The 26123-nt window shown below is 37.2% G+C and overlaps 1 protein-coding gene across 1 annotated transcript in view; it reads left to right on the top strand.

Moving 5' to 3' along the window:
- The window catches only part of LOC145979417 (mitochondrial potassium channel ATP-binding subunit-like), a 66822-nt gene that overhangs the window by 18226 nt on the left and 22473 nt on the right, over positions 1-26123 (top strand). The window contains exons 3-11 of the mRNA XM_083112302.1: positions 7676-8027; positions 12489-12644; positions 14691-14836; positions 15917-15992; positions 17723-17863; positions 19235-19393; positions 21620-21823; positions 24776-24895; positions 25333-25436. Coding sequence (XP_082968428.1) covers positions 7676-8027; positions 12489-12644; positions 14691-14836; positions 15917-15992; positions 17723-17863; positions 19235-19393; positions 21620-21823; positions 24776-24895; positions 25333-25436 — 1458 coding nt within the window. The remainder of the gene's footprint in view (positions 1-7675; positions 8028-12488; positions 12645-14690; positions 14837-15916; positions 15993-17722; positions 17864-19234; positions 19394-21619; positions 21824-24775; positions 24896-25332; positions 25437-26123) is intronic.

Below are 26123 nucleotides of genomic sequence, written 5' to 3'. Positions count from 1 at the left end.
CATTGTGCTGATGCCAATCTAAAAATAGCGAACTAGTTGGGCAAGTATATTCGTCTGTAGCACATGAGTGTATTATTCCTTGGAGGAGTATACTCGCCGGTAGCAGTAAAAGGGTAAAATGGATTACAGCATACAGTCTTTTTAAATCTTGATGATGCCATGGTGCTGATGATCAAGCTATCTTACATAAATAGAAGTCAGTTCAACATTCTACCACACTTGTTTCAAATAAGACTCCTGCACACATTCTTCTTCACTTTCCAGTTGCAGAAGTATTGCACAATCAGTAAGTCTGGGATGCAAGAGTGCAGTGTTGCAAACTCCCACTAGAAAAGACCGGCTGAAAGATATACACTTAAACATTAAATTGTTTTTCTTTAATTATCCCATAATCGCCCCAACTTCAAATCAGTTATGCTATAGTGTAACCTTGTGTTAAGAATATATTTAAGTTCCAAGGAAATCGCAGATATGCATCTTCAAAAGGTCAAAGTGAAAAAAAATATTCTAAAGATAGTGATGTGCAGGGCTCGAAAAATCCCGGTCGCCATGGCGACTAAAAATTTCAGCCTGGCGACTGTAATCTTATGCTGTAATATGTACGAAATTTTGATGATTCTAAGCTCAAATTGCAGTACGTAAGTTAGCAAATTATTATTTTTTTAAATCAACGTTGTGAACATTCCAGAGAGTCAGTAATAATTTCATACTCTTTGTCCCCCAACACCCCATTTCCTGTTTTCTCGAATGATTTAGCGATGTTTTGAATACCATGATGCTCAGCTTCTTATACAGTGTGTTTCAAAAGTTGCACAACCCAAACTTTGAAAAAGTATATCATGAAATCCGTAAGAGATATTTACACCAGATTTTCTGCATTATAAAGTCTCATCCATTGAGATATTTTTCAATGCTTAAAATTATCAGTTTTCTCCATACAGAAAATTTAGATAAATTAATAACTGGCGGAAGGCATCGTTAAAATTTTTCCAGAAATGCACTTTTGAATGAGAAAAATACGTAAGAAATTATCGAACGGTCATAATTAGATGTCTGATGACATGTCAATCTGTCATTTGCGACCAATATTGGACATGTACAACATTTGATGGATTTTTTATTGGTGATTTTATGGGTTAAGTGAAAAAGTGTCATTTTTGGGACATATATGGCAATGCTAGCAGGTCGAAATATTTGATTGATTGATTGATTGATTTAGTTTATTTTACTTCGCATTTTGTGCCTCTTTGCTAATTTGCGAAGATGGGGATGAGTGATGAAATGATGAAATTGATGAATAGACATTCACAAACGACCATGCCCGAGCGGGATTCGCACCCGGGACCCCTGCCGTCGCAGCACGAAGTGCTAACCACTCAGCCACAGGGTCCGGCAGGTCAACAGACACACACCACATGTGCCTAAGTATTGGCTATACATTTACGTGAAAAATCATAAACCAAGATTTTGTGCCGAAATTGGACTCTTGAGAGAATCCTAGTCTGCCTCTGGTTACACTAAATTCTCTTTGCTCACTTTCGACGCAACTATGCCTGTTCTTTTAATTGATTCAGCATGGCGTATTCTTTGGAGCAGTGCGTGTGCATTGCTGAAGAGTATTTTACTACTCATTCTTACACACGTGTGCAAGAGGTTTTCTAAGAAAAATCCCCTGCTTCTGCTGTACCTAACAAAGCAACTGTTTTACGACTAGTCAAAAATCAACAAATGATCCCTCAAGTTGTTAAGAGTTGGTATTATTATTGAAGATTAGGCACACACAGGAGATGTACTATGTAGAAATTTTCAGCGAAAAATGCAGGCTCGACTAGGACTCGAACCTGGGTCTCTGGTATAGCGTACGATTTGTCTAACCACTGAGCTACTGAGTCGGTCTGGCCTCACCTGATTTCTCGCTGTCGCTGTTTTACCTGTGTGGAATCGTCTCTGCCAGTGCTACCGGAACGGGATCTGTTGCCTTTGAAACACAGTAGACTTCGACATTGCCTGGTTCCTCCCAGCATAGAGATGTTAATGCATTTTTCGCACGCACGCAATGGCACGGTATATCAGAGACCCGTGTTCAAGTCCTGGTCGAACCTGCATTTTTCGCTGAAAATTTCTACATTGGTATATATTGTTGAAAATCAATTTTCAGATGTTTTCAGCAAATTAACAATATATTTTTTAAAATAATGTAATTGCTTTTATTTCGATACATGCTAACATAAATTTATTAACTCAGTGATAGCGTACAAGATTAGTTTAGTGCAGAAAACCTGGTGTAAATACCTCTTACGGTTTTAATGATATACATTTTCAAAGTTTTGGTTGTGCAACTTTTGAAACACACTGTAGTAGGCACAATTACTAGTAGGTAGTTTACTGGCACCTGATTTTCAGAGCTGGCACCTAGCTTTGAAGAAAATTTTTCGAGCACTGGTGATGTGGTACACCGTTGGAAAGCTTATTTCATGTCCTTTCAAACAAAACAACAACCAGCTCTACGTCAATTAGGGTAAGAGCAATTATCCATGAAAGTCTAAGGTGCGGACTAAAATTCTACTAGATTTTGTATTTTTGAGCCTCCAAAACTCCATAACTACACCACACAGGAACATATAATTTCTCAGGATTTCCTATCTTCATGAAGACTACCAAATAGTAGAGTTTCAGAAAAATCTTTGGATCAGAAATTACACTTTCTTTTTTTTTTTTGACCCAGCTCCCTTTCAAGTTGGCTTGCAAAACCCATTTCTCAGCACCACTCATTCCTTGAAATGTGTGATTTACTGTAGTGATGTACGAGAAATTGCATCTGCTTATTTGCAATATATATTACATACAAGTTGATGGCTACCAGCAAAGCTAAAGCTTTTTGTGATTGTTGTATGAACTTCATGTAATATTTGTTTGTTTTTATCATTGGAGTTAAGTTATGGTATATGCAAGAGGCAAGTTAAGTTATGGTATATGCAAGAGGCATTCAAGTCAAACTTGATCTTTTAACTTTATGGAACTCATTTTGACATGTAGAAGATTGATTTATTTTTGATGTAATTTCCCTATGCACTAATGCTCCAGCATTTTCAGGGAGCATAGAATTTTTTTTATAGTGATGAGTGCACTGCCTGCTTCACTTTTTCATCACTTGAAATATCGACCACTCCTCTAAGGGTCCAAACAGGTTAAAATTGCTTGAAGCAAGGTCAAGACTATATAGGGGGTGTAGCAGTAACTCCCAGCCAAGTTCATGTGGCAGTATGCTGGCGTGCATTATCTCGTAGAAACAGAACTCCTTTTGGTGATAAAACCAGGATGTATTATCTTGATAACATTGTGCACATCTTCGAGAACCTTACAGTAGTAGTAAGCACTGCTAAAATCCACACAAATGATGCAAAAAAAATAAATAAAAAAATGCTGTCCATGCCTTTGCATGATGTAGTGAGCTCTGAACCTCCTTGGCTGGGATTGCATTACACTGATGTACAGTGACGTGCGATGACGTCGACACTTGGGATAGCAATCAGTGGTGTGCTCAAGAGTGGGTTTGTGTGGGTCGTACCCTTCCCCACTTTAGGGCCAAGTATTCCTGAAGAAATTGAACATCAATAACAGGAAAAGATTGCAAAATGATGAACGAGTACTAAACAAAAGTACACGTAACCCCACCCCCATTTGAAACAAAAAAAAGATTTGATTTGACTACTAAGCCAGAGATCCTGGGTTCGAATCTCGGCTTGGCTATGGGTATTCTTTGTGTGTGTCCCTTCATCAATTTTATCGTATCGTCTTCGTGATTAGCCAAAAGTGGCAGAAAAGCGAAGTAAAATAAAGCAAGCAATGAATTAATGATTTGATTTCAATTTTGTTAAGCTTTTTTGTCAGATTTGGTTACTTGCGAAGATGATACAATAAAATTAATGAAGGGACAAACACAAAGAACACCCATGCCCAGGTCGGGGTTCGAACCCGGAACTCCTTGTGTCGTAGCCTGCTGTGATAACCACTCCCCCACGGTTAGTTAATTTGGTGTTTTAAATCAACTTTATGCATAGAAACAAAATGGGTAACAAAACACACTTTTTTGTAGTTTCTTCAATAATATTAATTTGGCTTTTTGAGTTCTGAGAGAGTTCTGCAGAGTACAACACACAGGAACAGGTATGCATGGTCATCACGGGTTCGAATCCCAGTCTGGATTGTTCGAGGTCCCTTCATCAATTTCATCATATCATCACTCATCCTCATTTTCGGGATAACCAAATGTGGCAGAAAAGCAAAGTAAAATATACCAAACCAACAACAATATGAACGTGCATTCTCTTGCCCAAATAAATACATCTGTTAGAGGCTAAGAGATAAGTATATGTAAATAAAACACTACTAAAACGAGAGCGAGAGAGAGCCTGAGCAAATATTTGTAATTTAATCATTATATATTCCATATTTTTTTAAAAAAAAGAAAGAGAGAAAGCATAACATTATTCTTCTTTGTAGCTAATCAGTGGTGATTTATTCATTCTTGGTTTTGGACTTTTAACCACTGTGTTATTTTTTTAAAAAATTACCAACGTTTTGGAGGCCGAATCTGCCTCCGAAACGTTGGTAAGTTTTTTTAAAAATAACACAGTGGTTAAAAGTCCAAAACCAAGATTGCATAACATTATTGTCTGCACATAACACGTTCCCATTTCATAAATAATAAAACTACATCCCATATTATACATACATATTGTACAACATGTAAAAAGTTGTGGTGTAAATACAGAGAACATAAGTACTGCAGAAAATTTCCCCCTCAGTTCTTTAGAGGATTTACAAATAAATCGAAGGGAAACCAATCCTCTATCTGTCCTATAGGAGATAGACTGGGGGACCTGAAAGCATGGGCTTTCAACCATTGCAGCGGGGTGCGAGGGGGCAAGGGAGGTAGAGGCAGAAATCTTCCCTTTTCCTGTGGGTGGCTGTTTCTACCTGGAACTGGTGAGGCGGAGGAAGAGCGAGCTATTCCAGCTTTGCCCGCGGATCGCACCGATGGACGAGAAGCGCGTGAAAAGAAAGTGTTGCATATGAACTGTGGCTATAACAAGATATTAAATATTGTGATTTGAAAATAATTTGAGATGTGAGAATGATTGATCTATCTCTGCTAGACTAGCTACTCAGTCACTGCTGATTTACGACCATTCAAACCATGTCTTTACGCCATTTGCACCATTTAGATCGTATCCCATCATTATACTGTTTGAAGTCTTCTGTGAATTTCACTTGGTTTTATGGCTTCATTCACGTTAAATTTCCACGAAACACACTGTTTCGCGTATGCACTCACAAGCTTGTCTGCCATCTTGTTTGACAAGTGACTCATGTTGCCCGTGATGGTAGCACTCTATGCAGTGATTGAAGATACTTGTCTCTTATAGGTGAAGTATTTTATATGTATGTGGGTGTGTTCCATTATCCTTAAAAATCAAAGTTCCTTTAATGACTCTCAAAAAAAAAGAGTAGCACAATGTAACCTCCCTTCATTGTACTTTGCCATGGAGGTACATGGGGGGTGTTGGTGGGGATTGAGCTCCACATATCCGTGATCTCAACCGTAGTAGAGATGATGTGGTCAGGAAATTATTACAACTATCATTAATGTTTCCTACAATTTTAGGAGACCCAGAAAATTTTATCCCTACAAACCCACTAGTAACACCAGTACATATTCAACCAAAGTGATACTTCCTATTTGCGTATGAAATTCTATGATCAATTCCAAACAAGTTGGGAGGAGTATTAGCATTAGTAATATCTAGGGATGGTCGATATGATCGATATTTTTTTCGTATCGTGATATCTGTGATATATTGTCTCCATGATATATACAGGGTGTCCGGGCTTCAGGTAAACAAAAAGAACATGCTATAACTTTCGAACGAATTGATAGAAATGTGCAAGCAAATACTCATTCAATAGGAAATATATTCAAGATTTTGTAGCCAACATGACAACACTGCAACTGCCACGCTGCATGATGGGAAATCGCAAAATCGTTAGGTATACAAATGAAAAGAGCAGATTTCTTAAGCAGCCATGTTATGAATGAAATGATTTTCATGTTATAAGTTACAAATAATGAAAGGAAACTATGTATGAACTGTTCATAATCGTAGAAGAATAGCTGAAAGTGTTCATGTGTCAATAAATCTCAATATGAGCACCATTTGCAGCTCTACAGATATCAAAACGATAATCTACCTCTTGCCACACATTGAGAAGCATTTGGGGCATTGGCCCACTTCGTCCAATCCACTGTTCTGGAAATGTCCGATTGAGCAACGCTGTGACGTCTCTGTGATAGTGAGGAGGGGCCCCATCCTGCTGGAAAAGAAAATCAGGAGGTATCTGAGGAAGTACAAAGTTCTCCAACATGTCTAGGTAGACCTGTCCAGTCACTGTAGGCTCTATGAAAAAAAAAATCCTATCACGGCATTCTTATGCAGACCTAACCAGACATTAATTTTCGGTGTATCCCATTCATATTCCATAGCTGGTGAGGTTTCTCACTACACCACACACGACAATTATACCGATTTACCTTACCACAAACATGGAAGGTGGACTCATCACTAAGAAACACCGTATCAAGAAAATTTTCATCTTCAATCCGAGTCAGCATTGTCACAGCGAAGTCTCTTTTCTTCTGTGGATTGTCTGGCTTAAGGTGTTGTAGCAGTTGCACTTTGTATGCACGCAAACGTAGATGTTTGTGGACAATATCGTGTACTGTTGAACAAGGAATCCCTAGTTCTCTACTTGGCCTGTGTTACTGACTTCTGTGGACTCCTGCAGAACGAGTCCCACACACGTTCAACAGTCTCTTCAGTTACATGGTTCTTCGGATACTTCCCTGCCTGAGACAGGGAACTGCCGGTTTCCTTTAGAGTCTTGTCCCACTCGTAAATGGTTTTGCGTGTGGGAGGATCCACATTCCATTCCATTCTGACACACCACTGAACACGTGTAACGGATTTCAATTCAGCTAGCCAAAGCATGCACTGCACTTTCCGCTGTGGTGTCCGCATCATGAATAACAAAGCAAGCAAGCATGCTCTGATACCTAACGATTTTGTGGATTTCCCATCATGCAGCGTGCCAGTTGCAGTGTTGCCATGTTGGCTATAAAATCTTGAAGATATTTCCTATCGAATGAGTATTTGCTTGCACATTTCTATCAATTCGTTCGAAAGTTATAGCATGTTCTTTTTGTTTACCTGAAGCTCGGACACCCTGTATATCGACAAAATATCATGATGATATATTGCCAATACGATATATATCATAAAATATCATGGCAATATATCGCTGACATGATATATATCATAAAATGTTGTGACGTGATATTGCCGACATGATATATATCACCAAGATATCGTGATGATATATTGTCCCGACAATGTATCGCTCAACACTAATAATATCCATTAGAATTTTATTAATTATACCAATACACCCCAAAATAAATTTTCGAGGACCACAGTTCTACCTAATCAATCAAATATTATTCTGAGTAATGTTGGCAAGAGTCACAATACAGTATTTTCCCATGAGTTTTTGTGTCCTATGCATGTGTACATACATACAATTTAGTACCACTCTAATAGCAACTCGTGTCTTACAGGTACTTCATCAAAGGAAATAATTTTCAGTCCCTAAGGAATCACATATGGAAACCAAATTTTCTACTCAAAGGTGATAGTGGAGGTGGCCAAAGATGGCGCTGTCCAATGAAAAAGAATCCTCCCTGTGTACACAATAGGACTTCACTGTTAGTGAAATTGTGCCTTGGGATTGGGACAGGTAGTGGAGTGAAGTGGTGCACTAGAAGTCTGCTGGTGTCATGTGAAGATGCATCTAGGTCGAGACTTTCAGGAATGAAGTTCGATTCGGATAGACCAGCATCTTCATTTGATTGGAGGAAGTTTTTGGAAATGTTATGGCCACATATTTTGTACCTTCTGGTTGCCGTAGCGGTAAGTAGCATACAGAGTTTTACTTTGAGATTTTGTGAAGGGAGCTTTTAGACTGAAATGGGAAGCCACAGGTGGTAGTTTGAATTTTGCACCAAAGTGTCAATCGACATGGACTCCTCCACTCCAGCCTACCTTCGTGGTGGAGTGGTTAGCACATAATTCTACAATGCCATGGATACTGGGTTTGAATTCCAGCCTGTGCATAGATGTTCTTTGCAAGTGCGCCTTCATAAATTTCATCATATCATCACTCATCCTCATCACCGTGATTGGTTAAAAGTGGCACTAAATAATAAAAAAAAACTAAAAAAATCAAAAGACATGGACTCGTCTAGTCTGTAAATAAATAAATAAATTCACTGTTCACGCAATTGAGAAAATAATCCAGTCCAAGTGTCATGCAAGCAATAAGCTGCATGTGCAGCTTGTAGCATCACTTCTGTCTGAAAGTTCCCTTGTACTTACGGGAATATGGTAAAGTGTTTGTAGGGTAGAAAGGGAGTCTTTTTGAGTTCCCTTGTACATGGTCATGTACATAAGAATTAAGACATTATCATAATTTCTTATTTTGTTAGTTACATTGATACACAATATGTTCAGTATCTTGTTCATAACTTCATAAGTTAAAGTCGAACTCTGTTAATTTTAGAAAGAGTAAAAAATCAGCACCAAAAGGGGTTAAGGCTGTCTGGACTTAGAGTATGTTATGCTCTCTAATCTGCAGCCATCACCTCCAAGAGAAACTATTTGTCAGAAAGCGAAGATGTTAGCACTGGAGAAGTGAGTGAATATACTGTACATTTAGGAAATGCATTGTGATTTTCTAACACCACTAAGCCTTGTTTCCATGATATGAAAAACTCCATATGCTGACCAAGGCAGAAATTTATTTTATTTTAAAACATAAACTAAACGTAATGTTTCAACCTTCTAGCAAGGTCTTCTTCAGACTCTGTACCATGTACAAATGAAACAAGGTACAAGACAGGAAGATATATACTAATTTACACCCTCATCTGTCAAATCTGCGGCAACTTCTACCTAGGCGAAACCTCCACCCCCTTGAATCTAAGGATAAATAATCACCGTTCCTCCACCCAAAACTCCGATTTCACAGTTGCCATCCACACCAACAGCCATAACACCACCTTCAATAACTGCTTCCGTGTTGCCATCATCCACCTTTTACCCCCCCGCTCTGACACATCTTTCCGCAGGCGATGGGAAAGGGCCTATATAGCAGGCATGCACGCCACTATACCCCCCGGACTCAACCTAGCCAACCAGTAACTCTTTCCTCTCCTCCCCGAAACAACCCACCCACCTGACAGTAAACACTGGCTAAAGTATTTCGTGTTTCCTTTCAACTGTTTCTGGCAACACTGACCGTAGAGACGCTACGGTCAGTATTCTGTGCCTCTACTCAAAGTGTCGTCGATCTTTTATCTACCTTCTTGAAAATGCGACTCAGATCGCGAAATATTGAATTATTTCTATTCGTGTGGTAAGTGTTTACTGTCTCCTTCATTTTTTGTATATATATATATATATATATATATATATATATAGATAGATACATACATACAGGGTGACTGGTAATTAGATGTATTCCCTGAAAGGAGTTAAAGTAGAGACAATTTGCAATAAATTTGACCATATGATACCCCGTCCGAAAGTTAGTAGTTTTCGAGATAATCGAATTTCTTTTGTTTTTTTAAAAAATGACAATTTTCCACATAAAAACATGAATTGAGAAAAAACTGCTCATTGTATGGAACTTATTTCACCGTTTTCTGATAGCTAACGAATAAGTTGTTCGTTGAAAAAAAAAGTTTTTCCCAAATAACAGTCACATGTAAGTACCGGGTGGGTCTAAACTTACAAGTGATGATAAAAAAATTCACTCTTAGTTTACTTGGCAACGTATTAATAACAAAAATGGTATGACACGAAGCGTACAAATTACTTAAATTACTTCCTTGTGTCATCTGCTATCCAACAAGGTACAAATGTTGCTAACATTCACATTTGTGTACAAGAAATGATACTTCATTCATCTTCATGTGAATGGAATCAATGAACAATACAATTAAAGAACATGACACGTCTTGCTCAAAGCGGGCACCTCCGTTACGAATGCAGGCACACAGGTTTTTACGGACATTTGGTCTCTTAACTCTTGATGTGATGGTGTCCTTGATGTGTTAACCAGCTGTTAAGATCCTCACCCTGAGCTCTTCTTGCGAGTTTATCGGTGTCTTGTCATGTGGCTCCAAATGTAAAAGTCGCAAGGCGTCAAATCGATCGGGGGTTCCAGCTGGGCAGTCATCATGCTGATAAATCATGTCACGTCTTGTAGCTAGAGGCACATCCTCCAACAACATTGCCATCCCGTTCCTCAAAAAATGTTCATAAGTGATGCCATTTAAGATTTGGGGCAGGAAAAATGGCTCGATCAAATGATTGTTAATGACGCCCATCCATACTTCTGCCTGGGCGTGCGACAGTGGCTGGATGAAAATTACCCAAAGAAATGGATTGGCCGAGGCGGCCCGTTTCCCTGGCCGGCTCGATCCCCCGATTTGACGCTTTGCGACTTCTACATTTGGAGCCACATGACAAGACACCGGTAAAGTCGCAAGAAGAGCTCAGGGAGAGGATCTTAACAGCTGGTTAACACATCAAGGCCACCATCACATCACGAGTTAAGAGACCAAATGTCCGTAAAAACCTGCGTGCCTGCATTCGTAACGGAGGTGCCCACTTTGAGCAAGACGTGTAATGTTCTTTAATTGTATTGTTCATTGATTCCATTCACATGAAGATGAATGAAGTATTATTTCTTGTACACAAATGTGAATGTTAGCAACATTTGTACCTTGTTGGATAGCAGATGACATAAGGAAGTAATTTAAGTAATTTGTACGCTTCGTGTCATACCATTTTTGTTATTAATACGTTGCCAAGTAAACTAAGAGTGCATTTTTTTATCATCACTTGTAAGTTTAGACCCACCCGTTACTTACATGTGATTGTTATTTGGGAAAAACTTTTTTTTGAACGAACCACTTATACGTTAGCTATCAGAAAACGCTGAAATAAGTTTCATACAATGAGCAGTTTTTTCTCAATTCATGTTTTTATGTGGAAAATTGTCATTTTTTAAAAAAACAAAAGAAATTCGATTATCTCGAAAACTACTAATTTTCAGACGGGGTATCATATGGTCAAATTTATTGCAAATTGTCTCTACTTTAACCCCTTTCAGGGAATACATCTAATTACCAGTCACCCTGTATATATACACACACACACACACACAAATCTTTATATGTATCTTCCTGTTTTGTACCTTTGTTCAGAAGCAGAAATAAAGCACTATTTCATTGAAAATAAAGGGAGGAGGGGTGCTGCTGAATGTTTAGCATACTAGCTTTTTTGTATGAATAGTTGGCCAAGACTCTGATCCATAAAGTCAATAACTCTGCTGGGGGACCCTATGTGTGGACCACTGGACACCCAACAGGAAGCATATTACAGTAAGGAGTTCAGTTTTATAAGAAAATGGAACTTCTAAAACCACACGAACAAGATATTCTTGTATCTAACTTTTGAAAGTAAGAAATTGAGTATTGGAATCAGTTTAAGTATAAGGTTCTTACAGATCCAATATGCAAGTTTCAGCCACTTTTCAAATATTATAATTTTACTTTTTCATATCCCTATTTTAAGTGCCGTCGCAAATGTACCATATAGTAATAAGAGTTTTGCAGGTTCACATAGTTATGTGTATATCAGAACATTATCATGTATTTAATGATGGAATGCGATTGTGACATTGGCAACTTATTAATCAAATCCATTCATTTTACATAATCCCCATGATGTTTGGACTCTGCAAATGTGCGAGTCAGAATTTTGTGTACTGTGTGAGATATCAACACCTCATAAAAGTATCAACTGGCAGTATCAAATTAAATTCAGAGCAATACTTTGTGATGCTGATACCATTACATTTCTAAAGACTCAACTCCAAAGGTAATCCATGTGGGCAACACTTTTTTCTGACAAAGATTTTGCATAGAAATTTCAACAAAACATGAACCTGGGTCCCTGACATACCATATCATTGCTCTACCTACTGAGCCAGCCCTGGTTTTTCCTATTTTTTTTGCTCTTTTTCTTTTGCTTGTGTGAATTTTGATGTAACTAATTGGAATGCTATGATCTGATAAGTGTTTTGTCCTGGATCTTCGTTGTTTTTCTTAACCCACTGTCTATCAATGAATATTGCATTACATGCTTGTAACGTTGAGTACAATGTAGAGTAATATAGAGTAAAAATTACAGCTCTGGCATAGGTTCAATCCTCGCCACAAAAATAAGTTTGATGAAGACAGGAGAAGAGGTGCACTAGACAATGTATATGACATGCTAACGCACATTTGTTTATTTTTCCAGAGTGCATTTGCAGTTGCTCTCTTGAATATAAAGATTCCGCAGCTCCTTGGTAAGGTTGTAGATGTCCTTACGGTGCTAAGTGAGAAGAAGAGCTCATCCTTTTTGGAGGAGTTAAAGGACCCCGGCAAGCAACTACTATTCATGTATCTTGTACAGGTAGGTTGTCGACAATTGCAGGTGTAAATATATTGTAGTTCAGGCTTGACCATCTCACTTGCACTTATGAATGTTGCTAACTTTCAAATGCACACATTGAACAACCTGAACACATCACCACCACTGTAATTGAAGGGTCAGGGGGAAAAAAACAGGCAAGTCAATTTTCTGTTGTAAGCGAAGTAGTGGTGTAATTTCCTGCCATGTGAATGCTGTACTGGATTTTCCAACATGCTTTCTTCAGTTTCATACATTTAACACTTCCATTCATAAAAGCATATACCGTATTTACACGTGTATAATGCTCGTGCGTGTATAATGCGCACCCTGATTTTTGATAGGGAAAAGTGACATATATAATGCACAGTATAATTCAGGTGCAAGAAATGGCTTTCTTAGTTGTAGGAGGTGCATGTATGAATTCCGCCAAAACGGACCGCTTTAGTTGGTGTAGCAGAACATTACATTGAAAAATTGTGGGACATGGCCTTTAAACTTTTACATGCAGTTTTGCTCATTTCCTCTATACTTTTTTTTAAAAAAATTCAAAATATGTACTTTTTCCATGACTAACGTAACATTTATACAAGGCACATTCAGGACCTTCAAATTAGCAGTTATGAACATTTACACACTCCAAATATGTCACATTATTTAGCCAGTAATACATTTTAATTATTATTTTTTTTCTTATCTTTTCTTGCATCCAAAGTACCATAAAAATTAGAATGTTCCTTCATTTCGTGATGAGTTCATTTCAACCGCATTGCACATTAGTGTCATTATCGTGAATGGTATACTGTTGCCATATTCACAAACTACAGGATTTAAGCTTTAGAACAATATATAACATTATAGGGTTTCGTAAACACAAAAAATTAATGCAGGTGTCACAAAATCATGGAATGACCATGTACGTTTTCATGTTGGCTGTCCAAATTATTCTGTGCATAATACGCACTACAGTTTTGGGGGACAAATTTTTTTGGAAAAAAGTGTGCATTATACATGAATAAATACGGTATCTTTGTACCTTTTCATTTACATGTTCAGTAACGTTTTGAAATTAAAATGTAATTTCCTGCAGTTTGACTGAAGTTGACTTACCTGGTTTTCCCCCCACCTGACCCTTCAATTGCTTTTATCACATGTGCTATGCTTGCTGCAACTTACATCTGTTCAGAAACTACAGTTTGATTTTCTTACAATAATAGGCATTTTTGTAATAATTAATTCACTGATTCAACCTAGAAGTGACATTCCCTGTAGGTGCCCAGAGTTGAAGCTATACTTGCAGGTACTTTGATACTTAGGTAGAAGGAATGCCAGAGATATTTCTTATGATATATTGCCATGGTTTGCATTGTGCAAATTTATTAAGCATGTTTGGGTACACATAACATGAATCATCATCATCATCCTTCCCAGTTTCCTGCCTCTGGCTGGGTCTGCATTTCTTCTGGACTCTTTCCACGGTGTTCCATTCTTGTCCTCTTCTAACACACTCCAGTATCTGCTCTTTCCACCGACATCTTGGTCTCCCCTTTGACCTTATTCACACTTCTTGTGCATTGTATGCTTTTGCTGACAGTCTTTCTGCACCCATTCTTTTAATGTGTCCGAACCATCTCATCTGTGTGTGATCTATCCTGTCCTGAAGCTTCACCACCCCCCACTGTGTCAGATCTGCTCATTCCTTATTCTGTCCCTTCTAGTGTTCCCCAACATGCTCCTTAAAAATTTCGTCTCCATTGCCTGCATCTTTCTTTTGTCTCTCTCTGTCATTGTCCAAGTCTCTGCTCCATACATAATTATTGACACATAGTATGTGTTACATATTACCTTCTTGCATTTCATAGGGACATCCCTGTTCCATATTAATCTTCGAACATAACATGAATGTTAGAAACAAAAGTTTGAGACATTCATCATTTACTGATAGTTTCATGACGGTGAAGTTAAAATTGTAGATTGTTTGCAAACAAATACCATTTGGTGACCAGTTACTATTAATAGATATTTAGTTATGGCCTCTTCTATTTTCAGTCATTTTTTACCTTCACGTACATCTATCTCCTGTCCTGTGTTGGTGAAAGAGTTGCATCAGATATGAGAAAGCAGCTATTTGCATCTCTCATCAGACAAGATATTGAATTTTTTGATGGCCAGAAGACAGGCGAATTAGTGAATAGGTAAGTAGACAATTGCATTGGTGAATGGCATGTAAAGGGAATCCTTTCTGAAGACACCCAAGTGCCAACCTCTGTTCCACATAGTACACCCTATACTGCAGACTAAGGGCATAGTACACCCTATACTGCAGACTGAGGGGCCCCTGGCATTTGGACTCTCAGGCGGGCACTTGTGTTATGTCCTGTCCATGTGTGTTTGTGATTGTCCCATTCACAAATTATTATCACATCATCCTCATCATTTCAGTCAAAACTGACAGAAAAGTAAAGTAAATGGAAACATACATGGCAGAAAAATACAAATTATATGATCAATATATTGAATAATGCAGCAAAGTCAGTTAAATACACATTCATGCTTCAACCCCAAGTTAAATTTCCCAGTTTTATATTTTTTCTTTCATTCATTCATTGTTCTCTGCCCAATTAGTAGGTTTTCACTGCAAACTCCAGGCCTTATGCTTCTTGTCAACTTATGAGCCACTTAATTTGTTATCATCTATCAACTGATATCTTCTTCTTTCCTGGACATTTCCATTAACCATTCCCTCCAGGAATTATTTTAGGAGGCAGTTCCTTCTTAACCAGTGTCCTGGCCAATTTCTCTTTCTTTTATTGATTTTATTGGTGATAACTTCCATCCTTTCTCTCTTTCTGCTTTCCCACGGTTTCATTTCCTATTTTCCCTGTCCATTTCACATGCTCCATTCTTTGCCATAGCCATATTTCTAAGGCTTCCAGATGCATTTCTTCCCGTACCTATCCAGGTTTCACATAAAACACTTCCTTTTTTCTTTGTTGAAAGACCCACAAAAGCACTTCTTTACTATTGTATTTAAATAATAAAGAATAATTTGTGTCCACATCAAAGTGAAAATTGCTTTGAGGGGAAAGTGCTTTACATAAATTTTCTTAACTGAGGATACAGCACCCTCCTCCCACCCCAATGGCCCTCCCACTTGGATTAATAGTCCTCATGTAATTTGGCTGTATTAAGTATGTGTGTACCTTCAGATTGCATTTATTCGTAAACAAATGTTTATTATTATTATTATTATTATTATTATTATTATTTTGCAGGTTAACAACAGATATTCAAGATTTCAAGAGCTCGTTTAAGATGTTCATTTCTCAGGGATTCCGTTGCGTGACTCAGGTAAGGATTACATATATGTATTCAGTATTGTATTTTATGTGTGAAAGAGGCATAATGTTAGCTTCGAAACAAATAATATAGTATGGGATTTACAGAGATTAGTTTTTATGTGGTTAAGCTATGGATCTATCTGACGTAAATATAGTAGTTATGCAGGGTGGCTACTTACCGGGAATTCCTTGAATTCTGGGAATTATGCGTAAATTATTGGCTCCAGGAATTCTGAGTGATTTTTCTCCGTAGACGTGAATAAATAAATAAAACAGAATTCTCTCAATCCGTTTACTTTGTTAGTGTTCTTTGCAGAACAATCTATCTGACAGATGGAAGATTATTGCAAAATAAGATATCTTGAAGTCGATTAGGTAAATTTGAGTTTGAAATTCTTATACAATTAACAATTTTTCATAGATTAGTATATCTCGTAACATTTGTGACTTGTGTTTGTAGATGTATTTCGAGTGTGTGTCGTTATTGAGTCCTTTATTTTATCACTTTATAATTTTCCCACATCATTGCCATTAGTTTAGAGAGGTAAAAAACAGTGTAGAATAACTAGAACATGGAAATGTACTAGAATAGAAGTAAAGCGTTCTGATGCAATATTTGTAGTGAATGAAGGAGAGCAAGAGAGACAGGGTGGAGAAAAAATAACTTTGTCAAATGAGTGGTGGTAGATACCATGTAAACAAATAACTTTGGCTTATAAACATTAACTTGAAAACACTTGGTTTCACTGTTGTAAGAGCCTAAAATTTATCCTGTGTGTATGCAACCAAACACAACAAATGACGTTTGCTTGCTTGCATTTATTTTACGTAATTCTTTTCTGTGCCATTTTTGGCTAATTGCGAGAATGAGTGTGAGTGATGATATGGTGAAATTGATGAAGGGACACTCACAAAGAATACCCGTGCCCAGGCTGACATTCGAATTCGGGATCCCTGACAACAAGTGATGGCACCAATCTAACTTCCAGAGGTGCATGGCAGCATTGCTACTACCATCTGTTAACAGAGATTGTTTCTTAAAGAACAGCATGGGAATCTTGAAAAAGCAATGACCAAACAACTACATAATGATATTTCAGAAGTTCAAAGAAGATTGCATAGTTTGCCAAAGTTTGCTGGTGGCTATTCTGCCATGCACTCCTGGAAGTTTGCATAATGTTGGATATTACATGAAGATTTGACATGCATAGGTGTTTGTTAAAGTTGTTTTTGTTCATCGTGTGTGTGTGTTTGTGCCTGTCTCCTTAGCAGCTTGGTCAGCATAATGTGCTACGAACTCTGGCTTCTCCAATCACCATTTCATCAGTTCATCATTCATCCTCATCATCATGATTAACCCCAGAGGTAAAAAAATAACACCCCTAAATATATATATGAATGCCTGCAAGGGTTTTAATTTTTTTTTTCTATTTATCTTTTGGTCTCTTATTTTCCTGTTGTTTCTGTCCTGAAATTTTCTTTTCATTTCTGTGCTGTTATAATTAGTCTTTGATTGTATGGAATAACATAGACTTAAATCATGGCTAAGCAGTGAAAAAGGGAGAACAGTGTTTACCTTGCCATGGAAAACAAGATTCTTTTGTGGTTTGAGACTGAAAATTTGATATAATTTGAATCATTTTAAGCGGAACTTACTAAAATTCCTTTTCATATTACGACTATAATTCTAACAATGTAGCAGGAGGTATGTTGTACATTTTAATATATATTTTTTTGTAGATTGTTGGCTGTGCCATATCTCTGTACCTGATATCTCCTGAGATGACAAGATATATGTTGCTGGTGGTGCCTGCAGTTGTTGGCGTTGGAACACTGCTAGCATCCTTGCTGCGCTCGGTTTCTCGGGAAGCCCAGAAACAAGTGAGGATACTTTTTTCCCCCATTTTTTCTTTTGTATTTGTATTTAAATGGTTGTTATGTGAAGGGTAGGTGGCAGAGGAGCCTCAGGCTGAAACTTGCCCCCTCAGTAATGAAAAACTACTGCTGTTATTATTTAATGTTGATAGGCTGGAGGTTTAGGAAAACAGACTATGTATATATACAGCAAGTGTTAAATTAAAATGCCTTATACTGAATGGTAAATGTTTTTACTTTTAGGGAGAGCAGTCCTGGTTTATTTGAAAGAGAATCTGTGTTTTTTGTTATTCTCCAAAATTGTGAGGAGAACTGGGAAAAATTCCAATAATTTATTGCACAAAATCCATGAAAGATCTCAGAGCTTCTCTGCTGACGTAGTGGTTAATGCTGCCACCTTGTAATCATGGGGTCTTAGCTCGATCCTCAGTAGAGACACACATGATGAAGGAGACAGGAAACACTTACCACACGAAGAGAAATAATTCTATATTTCGCGATATATGTCGCATTTTCAAAGTAGAAGATAGATAGATCTATCTTCTCTTCGTGTGGTAAGTGTTTACTGTCTCCTTCATCATTTTTTTTTATCTGCCCTTCTGGCACCTTTTCTGATCCTATTCCTGTATATATATATAATTTAAGCCCTTTCCTAATGAGCCTATCTGAGCATAACATGTTGCAACAGCCCGTGGGGGTCAGGGGCTGCCTACTGACTGCCGACCTCGCTCCCATCCAACCAGTTTCTGGATGACATGTGGGCAACGCGACAAACCCCCAGTCGTTGTAGGTTTTCATGTCCGGGTTACGCTACTCAGCTCCCCAGTAGATACTACTTTGATGCTTTTGCCGATACTCACGCAGATTCCTGCCATTCAAAATAGTTCAGAATATTTCTAAATTTTAATGTAAGTATTCCATTGGATCTATAACATAGTAATCTATCAGGGTTTTGCTTTTAAATATTCAATATAAGATAATCACATATCCATTTATCCTCATAATGTTGTTGCAAAAATAATAAAAAATGTGTATTTTGCATAATAATTCAAGATATGTAGACTCCTTAAATATGTTGTTCAGCATATTTGCAGACTGTTTGAGGTAACTCTTCACTCAGATAAGAATCGCTGATAAAATTCCATGTATCTGTATTTCATCTGCCCCAATATATACTGTTGTTATGTCCTTTATGCCAAATGCATATGTTGGTGAGCTTTCAGCTTAAAAAAATCTTAGCTTTATCATATAATGTGACATTGTCTACTCAGCAAATCTTCAATTTAGTACGTCCATTGTGGCACTGCTATGGAAATTAAAGCAATGTTATTTAGTGAAATTTTGATGTTCACATGCTAGTTGTTCAACTATTAACAGGTCTCAAAATCAACATCAGTGGCTGGAGAAGCCTTCGGCAACATACGAACAGTGAGGGCTTTTGCAATGGAAGATATGGAAGAGAAGATGTACAGTGAAGAAGTGGAGAAGGCGAGAGCATTGAATGAAAATCTGGGATTTGGCATAGGTATATTTCAGGTTTGTTGCTCTCCAACTTTCAGTATTTCAATAAATTTGTGTCATCACAAAAAGGTTTAATTTGTCAATTTTTTGTCATTTTATGTCACTTTTGGCCTTTGCTGACAAGATCGAAACTTGACTAATGAACGTGCTCATCCATGAAGCAGAGAATTTTTTATAGATTCTGATTTTGACAATACAGTATTCATGTTACGGGACTTTTGACGTGTTAAGTTTTTAATATATGCACAAAATGTGGTTAAGTATCCACATACGTGTTTATTTCCTCGATTATTGTTCTCAGGTGGAATAATAACAGAGGTCACCGAAATTAATAGAGCAAAATAAACAGGTTTTAACCATGTTTTGAGTGTTTATTAATACAAGTTTTACTGTTAAAAGCTTTTTTATATAGCTTATTACAATGTTCAAGTATCAGCATTGGTCTCTGTATTTGCTCACCTCACCTTAAACTAGGAATGGGGTTAATTAATCACTACTCTATCAGTGTCGGCAGATATAGGCATATCAGTGTATTGATAAAATTACCAATCCGATAACAGTTGAATCTGAGTTATACGTATGTCAAGGTGAAGAGAAAATAATACTAGGGCCATTTTTTTTTCAACCTCCGTAAGAAAACACAAGTGTAAGTAACAAAATGAATTTATTATCAAAAGTTATGTACTTACCTGGTTACTTTTTGAAATAATCGCCGTGAAGATTCAGGGATTTGTCATATCGTGGGATGAGCTTTCCGATACCACATTTTGTGAGGCCGCGGTGGCTCAGTCGGTAATGCATCTGATTATCATGCTAAAGGTCCCGGGTTTGATCCCCAGCCGGTTCAAATCCGGGAACTTTTCTAATGTTGGAAGCGGCCCTGGCACCCACCCAGCGTCGAATAACATGGGTACCTGGGGGAAACCCTGGGGGGGGGGGTAAAGGTGGTCAGGGGTGTGATGCTGATCACATCACCCCCACTCATGACCAGATCAAGAAAGTGTGGGGTGTTACCCCCACACCCCCTATATTCCTTCATGGCATGGTGCTATGCACAGGGGAGCACTTTACTTTTTTTTATGTACATAACTTTTGGTAATAAATTAATTTTGTTACTTACACTTGTCTTTAATTTTGAGTCCATTCATTGGAGGTTGAAAAAAAATGGCCCTCGTACATGTAACTGAGAATTACTTACAATTTTACAAATGAGATCTTGTCTTATCATTATTAAAATTGTATCTATTTTAAGGAACAAAATATACATAATACAGGTTATTTCTGTCATAAAGTGATAAATTTACGAATCTAAAAGTTTGATGCTGAAATACTACATTAGACACTAGTTTTATAGTTTTAATACCCAATTTTTAAAAAAAGAATAATCTAAAATAGCATTTCTTTTACTAATGACTGTGCAAGGTGTGGTATAAGTGATGCTTAAGTCGGCATTTATTTCAGTTTTAGTTTTATGTGGATTAGCATCCACTTCCCATGTATATTTTACTTTGTGGTCAAGCGTGTAACTTTTCCTCTTTTTGTTCTCCATGGCCGACCAGTAGCAACTGAAAACTCACTTCTGTGACATTGTTGTAGCTTGGTTAGGTACAACTCAACTGTATTTTATGAAAATTATTACATATATGTGCATTACGTACAAATTAGGTTTAATTAACATGTTTTTAAATGATTTTTTGTTGGGACTTTCAGTAATTTACATATAAAACAGAATTATGCAGAACTGAGTTGCATATAAAGCAGTCTTAACTGTATGTCTATAAATATCTTATAATGTAGTGCAATATTCTACAATTTTGTTATACTTTTTATCGATATAAACATGTAATCTCAGTTCCTTCCTATTTTGAAAGTAACTGTCTAAAATACTTCCCACTTTTTTTCTCATACTGGTTTCTTGAGGGAATTCTACATAAAAGTCATTTAAAGTTTATTTTTGTTCATTCATTTTTCAATTATGTTGATTCTCTTGAATAACAGGTTCAGTTTAACACTTAAAACTTAATAATCAAAATATTGCAGTACCACAAATAGTCTGGAAATGCCTGGAAAAGTTACGGAACTTGTTTACTGAAGTGAGTATTAACCCTGATTAGTTTTCCAGTAGGCAAAATATAGGAGAGGTTGTTTGGGTTGCCTTATTATATTGTGTTGTATTATTTTGTGTCGATTACTTTGAAAGACCAGCTCTTCAATGCATTTTTTAAAATTCTGTCTTAATAGGGTGGATCAAATCTGTTCTTGAATGGAATTGTATTTGGAACCCTAGGAATGGGTGGCTACCTCTTATCACAGAATTCTATGTCAGCGGGTGACCTGATGTCCTTTCTGGTCGCAACACAAACCATCCAGCGGTCTCTGTCGCAGCTCTCCTTTCTGTTCGGCTATGTTGTTAGGGGGCTCGAAGCGGGAGCTCGAGTGTTTGAGGTAAGTCACTTGCGATTTTATTCATTCATACATAACACTAGATGGTAAAGCAAAGCTGAACATATTTCTTAAGGAGGAAATTTGTAGCAGGTCAAGTATCTGCATAAGTATGTTTTTTTTTTTTTAAAGGCATGCAAAACTGGGGGATACATTCACATTGGATTTTGACAGAGTGAGCAAGTATTGTGATGAGTAGGGTCCGGAACTTTGTCCTATAAAACTGCAAAATATATGTATGTAATTATGTCATAAAAATTAAAAATATATCAGAAAAATGCAGAAATATTTCAAGTAAAGCCAAAAATATGCACAACCAAGAAGGGGGAAGTAGGCAGAACGAAGCATTACACACTGCTACGAAGGCTGGTAACTGCAGTCGCTTCCCCCTTCACACAATCACATTCCCTCTCACGTGTTCATTGGTGGAGACGTCTCACTTCACTACTTGCATAGAGACTTCATTTCATTCGCTTACTCCAGAGATAGAAGAACAGAGTATACACACTAATACGTGTGTGGCTCAAACGACAAGTGATCTTGAAACTTCCGTACTTGCCGATAGAGCAGGGCCTGTAATGTATCGAATATTATTTTTACTTTTGACTGATCGTCGTGAGAAGCGAAGGAAAAGTAAAGAAATCAGAACAACTGAATCAGTTTATTTGTTTACGGTGGTTCTAGTTCTCCCACAACAATGACTGAGAACATTTTCCTCAATAATGTTAGAAAGGTGACTAACAATTGTCAGTGGGATAAATAGGGGGGGGGGGGGTTATTATTGTTCTGTACTAGTTGGTAAGAAAAGACATCATCTGCTTCTAATTTCTTCGTCCGTACTTTCCTGTTTCCTGTTAAGTTTTGTTACTCTTACTGTAATTATGTGAAAATATTTAAGACATTTTATAGCAAAAACTTCTATGTCAAGGGGTAGAGAATCACATGCTGTTTGTACTGCATTGCGTACAATATGAGCTGAACAACGAATTCCTAATATAGGCCTATCTAAATCACTTTAAACTTTTCTAAACTCATTTTCTTCCCCCTTTCTCTTCACGCCACCAAAATTACTGTTAGTTTTATAAGCAGTATAACAAACCAACTTTTCTTCAAGTTTGTATTTTTTCACACACTGCAAAAGGTACTGAGTCAAAATTTGAGCAGTTTCACCTGACACTTCATCGAAATGTAAAAGTTTAACTTGAATTCCCTCCTGTATGCTGAAATATCATACAACAATTGGAACAAGTTTTACTTCACTTTTGTTTAAACTATCCATCGATACTGCAACATAGTTAATGTTTTCTAAAGAATGCAACACATTATCAAAAATAAATGGCAAAATAATATTAACAATTATTGCCTCAGTTTTGGTTTTAGCAGATGAAAATTTTGGGTCATGTAACTTTTTAACCAGTTTAGAAGTGAAGTCTGATGTGTTGAAACTGAGTTTGTGTGTAGCAGTGTGGCATGAAAATGTAGCTTCTTTAGCAGCACACTCCAGATCACTGTTATTCCCATCTTTGGCTTTAAAAAAATCTCGTGTGTTTGCTGAAGCAGTAGCATTAATAGCACTCCTATGTTAACTGTTTTCACGTAGTCTTCAATATCACCTCTTCCTTTATGTGCACACATTCACTATCACTGTCGTTACATAGTTTCAATAATTTGTATTGTTGCTGCAGGTTAACGTTAAATACACACTTTCTTTTGCCCATTGCCAAATGCAAAGCCCTTGTAAATAGTTATAATTATCAAAAACATGTAGACGAGTTACTTCACACGCTTGCAAGACCACAAAGATGCTCATGGAAGTACGGAAACGGAAGTGCTCGGAAGTAGATGTCTCGAAGAAAGAAAAGATATAATCGATTGATCCTTGTCGGTCATAAATTCTGGTCATGAATATTCTATACCGGTAGCTATTTTCATGTTCAGATTCTCAAAACCCTGGACATTTTTCAATCCCGGACAGCACTAAAAAACCAGGACTGTGGGCTAATCCCGGACGTATGGTAAGCCTATTAAAGGAAATTGGTAATGGATGGAAAAGATTGGATTGATCTTGCCCAGGATAGGGACTGATGGAAAGCTTGTGTTGCTGCAGCCATAAACCTTTGGGTTTAAGAAGGCTAGAGAGTTAGTTAGTTATCTTGTAAGGTTCGGTAGCAGCCAAAGGTGATGAAATACTTCCCTGAATACATGACATGTCGGAATGGAGTGTTGTTGTTGGGATGTCACATTGCCAAACAACCACCAGTGTTGCCATGTTGCTGTATATACTGCATATATGAAATTAACAATACTCTGGAAACGCTGCACATGTGAATACAAACTGGCCAATGTTGGGATCTGAAACAGCAAAGGATGGCGTGATATACTGGAATACCATGTGCCAAACCATTTGCAGTGTGCCATATATACTAGAGTTAAGCTGGCTCACTTGAATGTGCCCCCTTTGCCCCGCCCCCCTCTGTTATGCCAAAACGAGAGCCATTTGAACTTTTTTAATGTCATTTCAGTGTTCAGTATCCTCAGATTAGTAAAGAATGGGTACTTTCATTTCTGTAACAAAATGTGTGTAGAACATTGTAATTAGAATTTGACAACTTCATTTTAAAAATAATGATAAATTGCTTGTTTCACAGTTGTAATCGTTATGTTCAACAAAAAATGTAATATTATTCACAAGATTCATTGTATAACTCCTTTATGCTTTTGTGAAATTATTTCCATTATTATTATAACTAACATTATGTGTTGTGTTCTCCCAAAACGTAATAGCAAAAATTGTGTTTATGTGCTTGTAAGAACTGTAAACTGGATGAAAAATAATTCTACATTGCAAGCAATAAGCATGTACAAGAAAGATAATTTTAAGTAGCAGTGTTTCATCCTTATACCTGTAAAAGTCACAAAATTCGCTAATTTGTGCATTTTTTTTCCATGTGCCAGTATATAAATAAGGAGCCAACAATTCCTTTGAAAGGTGGATCGAAGATTCCATACCATTCCCTGATGGGCAACATAAAATTTGAAAACATTACATTCTCATATCCATCAAGACCAAATCAGGTAAGACACACTATCTGCTCTCAACAAACCAAATGCTATAACATTTTCCCAGATTGTAGGTTCCTCATTAAATTAGTCACACACAGAAGATGCACTACGTAGAACTGTTAGCGAAAAATGCAGGTTCTAGCACTAAGCTATTACTAAAACAAAGCTCATTGCACACTCTTAGTTACATATATGTTATTGAAAAGATGATTTAACTGTTCAGGTTCTTCACAGAATGTTTTTCAGTTAATAGCAGATTGGTAAAATATCTGTCATTGATATTGGTGAATTTTACATAGGTGTTTGTTAAAATTTTATATTTATCCATTCTACTGGTGCACATGCACCTTCTTGCACCTCTTTAATTTTTCATACTCTCATCTTTTACTTCATTTGTATTATTGTATTTTAACATCTTGTGAGGAATGGAACTTTTTCCATATTTCCAGATAGTTTTGGAGGATTTCTCTCTACACATCCCGCCTGGACATGTAGTAGCCTTGGTGGGTTCGTCAGGTGGTGGAAAGTCGACAGTTGCCATGCTGCTTGAGAGGTATCATAGACATTTCTGTAGACTTGCTATGAGTGCAAATACAGTGTGATTCAAAAAGATTGACTCAATTTTGTATAGCTATATTTCCTTAACTATACATCATATGTGAATGATCTAGAAAAAAATTGAAAGTGGAGGTCCCTAAAGTTTCAAATACCACTGCTATAGTGTTCGTCTAGCACACAGCTGTGCAGTAGCATCAGTTGAGAGCTATGGCTACTGTGCAGCACAAGACATTTTGCATTTGTGAGTTTACTAAAACTGAGTCTGCGACTGGTGTAGCACAAGTTTTGTCTTCTTTTTAACATTGATCCTCTACCAACAACTTTAAACAACCTTAAAACAGTATCACAACTCTGGTGAACTCACTGACTCATGTCATTCTTCTTCGGGTGTGCAATGAATTGATCTACCATCTAGATGCTTACTGTGTAGATGTTACCCATGTTGCTGTAAGGGGGCACATTGAACATCTATAAACTTTACTGTGAGTATAATCAAATGTAATTTGAAACTTTGCGACCTCCTCTTTTAATGTTTTGTAGAAGTAGATCATTCACATATGATGGAAATATAGTCGTATGAAATTAAGTTCATCTTTTTGATTCACGCTGTATAATTTAAAGCATTTTGTCTTTCACTGATGATTCTTCCTATATCCAAGACTGTTTGATGGAAGCTTTATAC

Source organism: Lepisma saccharinum, chromosome 26 (assembly GCF_977018435.1).
Source record: "Lepisma saccharinum chromosome 26, izLepSacc3.1, whole genome shotgun sequence".
NCBI classification, from domain to species: Eukaryota; Metazoa; Arthropoda; class Insecta; order Zygentoma; family Lepismatidae; genus Lepisma; species Lepisma saccharinum.
Note: the sequence above shows the minus strand (reverse complement) of the source record. Positions and strands in the feature narration are given on the sequence as shown.